Source organism: Trypanosoma grayi (genome assembly GCF_000691245.1).
Source record: "Trypanosoma grayi strain ANR4 Tgr_823_V1, whole genome shotgun sequence".
Taxonomy (NCBI): Eukaryota; Euglenozoa; class Kinetoplastea; order Trypanosomatida; family Trypanosomatidae; genus Trypanosoma; species Trypanosoma grayi.
The window spans coordinates 2,048-7,610 of NW_008826442.1; the positions used below are offsets into that span (position 1 = coordinate 2,048).

The window sequence follows — 5,563 nt, forward strand, 5'->3', positions numbered from 1 at the left end:
CAGCAGCAGCAGCAGTAACGGCGCTGGTGTGGGACACTCTCCCACAAGTCCCGGTTACGCCTCATACAACACCCAGGGTTCCGGTCCAATGCATGGGTTTTACGACGCATCAAATAGTGATTACTTCCGCCAAAAAGCAACCCACCCGCACGGCTACTACAGCTATCACCAGCACAACCGCAGCTACACCGAGAACCCCTTCTCATCCTCCAACCCATTCTCATTTCACACGCATATGCGGCGTGCATGGAGCATGCCGATGGGATCACTACTCCTGCGTGGATTTGTGATGTATCTCGGGCTCTCGGTGCTGCTGCTGCTACTCTACAGGAGGTACCGCGACTGGCTGCACGACGACGGGTGGAAGATGGCGGAGAGTCTCGCACGGCAGGAGCAGATGTCGGAGATGCATCGATTACGGCAGGAGATGAATGAACGCTTACGTGCCGCACGTGATGCTGCTGCTGCCCACAACAGTAGTGTGCGTGCATACGTGAACCGGGGTGAGAACAACACAGAGTACAACGCCGTAAACTCGTCGCGTGGGCATGAGCTGCGCGCGTTGGAGTACGCCCGTCGTCGTCAAATAGAACTGTCAGAGGAGCTTAAAGGCTGGCCCCAGTTTGGTGAGGAAAAGGGAAAGCTGATCCGTCGGGCACAGGACCCACCCGGTGTGGTTTTCTTTGAACCGCGAAAGGAGGACCAGCTTGCTCGGCAGATGCAGACCATGCAGCGGGGACGCGAGTGGAGCAATATGAAACAGGCTGCCGCCGAGACGAGCAACAATAACAACAAAAACAACAACTCCGCTAGTAACGGACCTGCTGTTAATACCGCTGCTGCTGCTGCTACTGTCGCTGCGACTGCTGGTGGTGCCCCTGCAGATCGCGACGCCGTTTCTGCAATGAATTCAATATTCAGTGGGGTGTGGGGTGGTGGGCGCCGGACAACGCCCAGTTCTTCTGAATAGCGTGACTCCAGTGTTTAAGGGATAGTGAAAGTTTTAGGAGTCTTTTTTTCCATTGCCGGGGTGCTACACAAAGTGAACACAAGATATTCACGAAGGAAGAAAACACGAAAAAAAAACGGAAAGGAGAGAGAGTGTATATATTTATATATATATATATATATATCGTTATTAAGAGTTGTATTGCGTCTGGCTGTGTGGTTTCATATTTTTCTTGTGCGTCAGACACTGTGCTGGCTGACTCTTTCCTCGCTTGTTGCACCTACTGTGTGTAGACAAAAGCCAAGTTATAGAAGCCGAAGTGGCGGCGTTCTCATCCTGAACAGGGGCGAGTAAAATAGAAGAAACATAGAGGAGTGTTCTACGGCGTCATTTTGCGGAGATCGTGCTTCGTTTATTGCCTCGTTGGAGATTCTAATTTTCTGCATTAATTATCCAGCGTTCAGTCCGATACCGAAAACAACGCCTTGAGCGCGATTCCGTTTGGAGCCGACATTTCAAAGAATGATGCCAATGCAGCCAGCACTTCCAGTGGACGCTGCGCCTTGTGGACTCGGGCCAAACAGTTTCGTCTCTTCCCTGCAGAGGCCTGGGCAGCTGCAGCAAGGGGGGGAGGAAAGACGGCTCCGAGGTGCTTTTGGGCTCTGGGGGGAATTTCAAGCACAGTCGTGTTGGCCGATGCACGAGGACGCGATGGCGGCAGGCGTGCCGAGGCAGCAGCAGCAGCAGCAGCAGCAGCAAAAATATGGCCCGAGTGAAATGACGCCCTCATCTTTTGCACCCCTTAAGACTTCGCTGGTGGACGCATTTCGTAAGACCCCCCGTCACCCTTTAAGAAATGGGTGTGGGGAGTTGTCACATGCTGCTGGCCACAGCGGCCTTGATGAAGTGCAGTCCGGCGTTGGCGCCGCGATGGCGGATTTGTGCGATGATGTGGGCTGGCGCCACTCCAGCCAGTCGCCGGTATCGTCCGTCATGTCCAACGCGGAGGACGTTGACGATGACTTCATGGACGGGGCGGCGAAGGGGAGGAAGAAGTGGGCCAGCGAGGGCGTACGCGAGCGGCACATGGAGTCGTCCGCGTTGTGCGCGCGGTTCTGCCATGCCTCGGCAATGACGCCATTCCGCCGCGCCTGCGCACTTCGCGGCGTCCACGACAGTGGCAACGAAGAGATGGATGCTGGCGCTGTCGCTGCTGATGGCGACGCGGGTGACTATATGCGCACACGAGGGGCGGAGTCAAGTGCCTCCTCCCCCTGCATGAGGCGTAAAACGAACAATGCGCTTGAATTCACCGACGCTGACGTGACTATGGTGCGCGCAATGGCCATGCTGCTCGCGGAGGAGCATGAACGCAAGGAGAGGCAACGGCAGCGGCAGCAGCGCGTGAAAGAAACGTAGGTGCTTGCGAGTTGTGCGTTTGACGGTGCTGTTGGGTATGTGCCGTGGAATTCACGGGCACAATTATTGAGTGAATATAGAGTGAAGGAGAGAAGGAAAAAGAATATAGATAAATATTTTCAGAACGTTTATTGACTCTTCATCCCTCTGTGCTTTCTTTTTTTTTTTCGAGGTGTATTTTTTTCCCTCATGCTGCAAGATTGGCAGGGTACTCGTTTCTGATAGCCGTGGTACGACGACGCTCAGACATTTCTTTGTTCTTACGCTGTTGTCGTGTGCGGAGGCTACTGTGGTGTGTTTCCCCACCCCTACCCTTCTCGTTGTTGCCTGCCGATGAGTGAAGGCACAGATATTGCCGCATTCTCTCCCTGAGTGTTCGTGTACGGTGTGACGTGCGTTGGGTGTGATTGCGGAAAGAACGCTATAAAGCGGAAACCAAGACAAGGACGCCAACACGAATACACAACGAAGTCACTTCACGAGAGAGACACTTGTGCAATAATAAACTAAAGACCAGAAGCCACATCAGCTCCGTCGTCATCAGGCTTCTTTTCTTTGTTCTCTTTTTCTTCTTCACACAGCCAATTGTTTTTTCAACACACCGCCCCTTCCTGTTGTTTCTTGAGGCATAACTGTTTCTTGCTGTAATGGCGGCAGACCCCTGTCGTCTGCCTCCGCTTGTTCTCTCCCTTTTCGCGCTGCCGCGATTGCCTTCTTGTCAAGCCTGGCATCTCTTTCTTTTTGTTGTTGTTGTTGTTGTTGTTGTTGTTGCTGGCCATTTCGTCACCTACCGATCCCTTAAAGAGGGAAGCTAGACACCAAGTTATACCCCTGAGGGTAGCGGAACGGCAGGTGTGTTTAAAGCAGGCTTGGACGCAAAAGTTCAAGAGGTATTGAGACGTTTTTTTTGTTCCCCCTTTTGTGTGTGAACAATAAACATGGCGTCGTCTGTCACTGGCGGGAATCGTGTGATTGTGATAGGAGGTGGGCTGGCAGGCGTGTGCGCGGCCCACAGCGTGCTGGAGCACGGCGGCTCCGTCTTGCTCGTTGACAAATCCGCATTCTTGGGCGGCAACAGTACCAAGGCCTCCAGCGGCATCACAGGCACCCCGACGCAGGCGCAGGTTGAGGCCGGCGTTCTCGACGGTGTATCACAGTTCATTCGAGACACCAACAAGAGCTTTCACGGCGGCAATGAGAACGGACCCGTGTCGCCGCTCGTGGAGGAGCTCTCAAGGTTGTCGGGGCCGAGCATCGACTGGCTGTCGAACCGATTCAAGGTGGACCTGTCGCAGCTGGGGCTGCTCGGCGGTCACAGCGGGCCGCGTGTGCACCGCGGCAAGGAGCGATTCCCCGGTATGGCCATCACATGCGCACTCATTGATGAGCTGGAACGACTGCAGAAGGAGAATCCGTGCCTGGTGCAGATTGTAACCAAAACAAAGGTGGTACGGCTCATTCGCGAGCCAGTCGAGGCGGGGCCAGTCTCTGGTGTCGTGCTGGAGAACCGCAAGGGCGAGCAACGGGTCGAGCGCGGCGTAGTTATCATTGCCAGCGGTGGCTACGCTGCTGATTTTGGCAGCGAACACTCCCTACTTGCCCGCTTCAAACCTGAGCTGCTGAAGTTTGCGACGACGAACGCGGAGCACGCGACGGGTGACGGCATCAAAATGGCGGAGCGGGTTGGTGCGCAGCTGGTCGACATGGAGCTCGTGCAGGTTCACCCTACTGGACTTGTTGACACGAAGGATCCTAACAGCCCCGTGAAGTTCCTTTGTGCGGAGGCACTGCGTGGAACCGGCGCACTCATCATAAACGCCAAAGGAAGACGTTTTGTGAATGAGCTTGGCCGCCGTGATGAGGTGAGCTCTGCTATGCTCCAGAATGAGGCGCCGCCGTTTCGACTGCTGCTGAGTGAGGCATGCGCCAAGGAAATGCCGTGGCACTGCAAGCACTACACTGGCCGCGGCTTGATGAAGCACTACAAGAGTGGAACAGAGTTAGCGAAGGAGATGAATATCGCACCACACGTACTGCAGCAGGAGTTCAACACGTATCGTGCGGCGGCAAAGACGTACCAAAAAGAACAGCGCCGCCGCCGCCGCTGGAGTGGTATGTCGTCACCACGTAGGACCGACAGCGCCAAGACAAACATTCCCGGGGCGTTTGGAAAGACGATTTTTCGTAATGCGGACTCTTTCCACATTAATGCACCACTCTACGCTGCATGCATTACACCTGTTGTGCACTACACGATGGGCGGCCTCGCCGTCAACACCAAGGCTGAGGTGCTTGACAGCCAAACGAAGCAGCCGATCGCAGGGCTTTACTGTGCCGGTGAAGCCGCGGGTGGTGTCCACGGCAAAAACCGTCTTGGTGGGAACTCACTCCTCGACTGCGTCGTATTTGGGCGAGTTGCAGGAACTGAGGCGGCGCGGTACCTGCTCTCCACCTTCCTTGGACCAACCTCGGGTCGTCGCCTTGACACCATTTACTCCCATCTGACGCTGGATCAACTGCCGCCGCTGAGGTCGGTGCCAAAGGCTGCTGCTCAGCCTCCTAATATTGCCGTTGCTACCGGCGCCACTCCCGCTGCTACCAGTACAGCTGCTGCTGGTGCGAATTCTGCAATTTCTGCAGCATCCACGCCGTCGAGTGGAACGCAAAAGGTCGCTGGTGGTAATGGTAGCCGCAAGTACACCATTGCAGCTGTGGCGCAACACAACAAACCAGATGACTGCTGGTGCATCATTGGCGGACAGGTACTCGACCTTACCACCTTCCTGTCCGAGCATCCTGGCGGGAGACAGTCCATCCTGATGTACGCCGGCAAGGACGCCACGGAGGTGTTCGACTTGGTGCACAAGCGAGAACTCATTGACAAGTACACCCCAGAGGCGGTGATTGGCGAGGTTTCCAATTAAACAACAACAAAAAAAGAGAGCGAAAAGGACAAAGCCAAAGCAAAAAAAGGTGGGAAAAAAGAAAAGGACACACACACACACACTCTCTCTCTCTCTTTCTCTCAGACGTATGCATTTGTTGCTTTTTCTTTTTTATTCCAAAAGAAAATTATTGATGTAGTTGATTGGTGCCGTAGGGAAACAAAGGGTGATTTTTGTTATCGCCGTCGAGATCAAAGAGGAAAAGAAAAAAAAAAAACAAAAAAAGGGGGGGGCGTGGTGCAGTGAGCCC

General features: G+C 54.4%; 3 protein-coding genes across 3 annotated transcripts; all 3 read left to right on the forward strand.

The window, feature by feature from the left end:
- Positions 1 to 88: 88 nt before the first annotated feature.
- DQ04_08231010 (putative chaperone protein DNAj) lies at positions 89 to 970 on the forward strand (the record flags this gene model as incomplete). Its single annotated transcript, XM_009315487.1, has 1 exon — positions 89 to 970. One exon carries the CDS (start codon positions 89 to 91, stop codon positions 968 to 970), a length of 882 nt encoding a protein of 293 aa, XP_009313762.1.
- A 675-nt stretch (positions 971 to 1,645) lies between these two features.
- On the forward strand, positions 1,646 to 2,368 carry DQ04_08231020 (hypothetical protein; the record flags this gene model as incomplete). Its single annotated transcript, XM_009315488.1, has 1 exon — positions 1,646 to 2,368. The coding sequence occupies one exon, from the start codon at positions 1,646 to 1,648 to the stop codon at positions 2,366 to 2,368; it is 723 nt and encodes a 240-aa protein (XP_009313763.1).
- A 938-nt stretch (positions 2,369 to 3,306) lies between these two features.
- DQ04_08231030 (flavoprotein subunit-like protein) lies at positions 3,307 to 5,292 on the forward strand (the record flags this gene model as incomplete). Its single annotated transcript, XM_009315489.1, has 1 exon — positions 3,307 to 5,292. One exon carries the CDS (start codon positions 3,307 to 3,309, stop codon positions 5,290 to 5,292), a length of 1,986 nt encoding a protein of 661 aa, XP_009313764.1.
- Between the last annotated feature and the right edge of the window lie 271 nt (positions 5,293 to 5,563).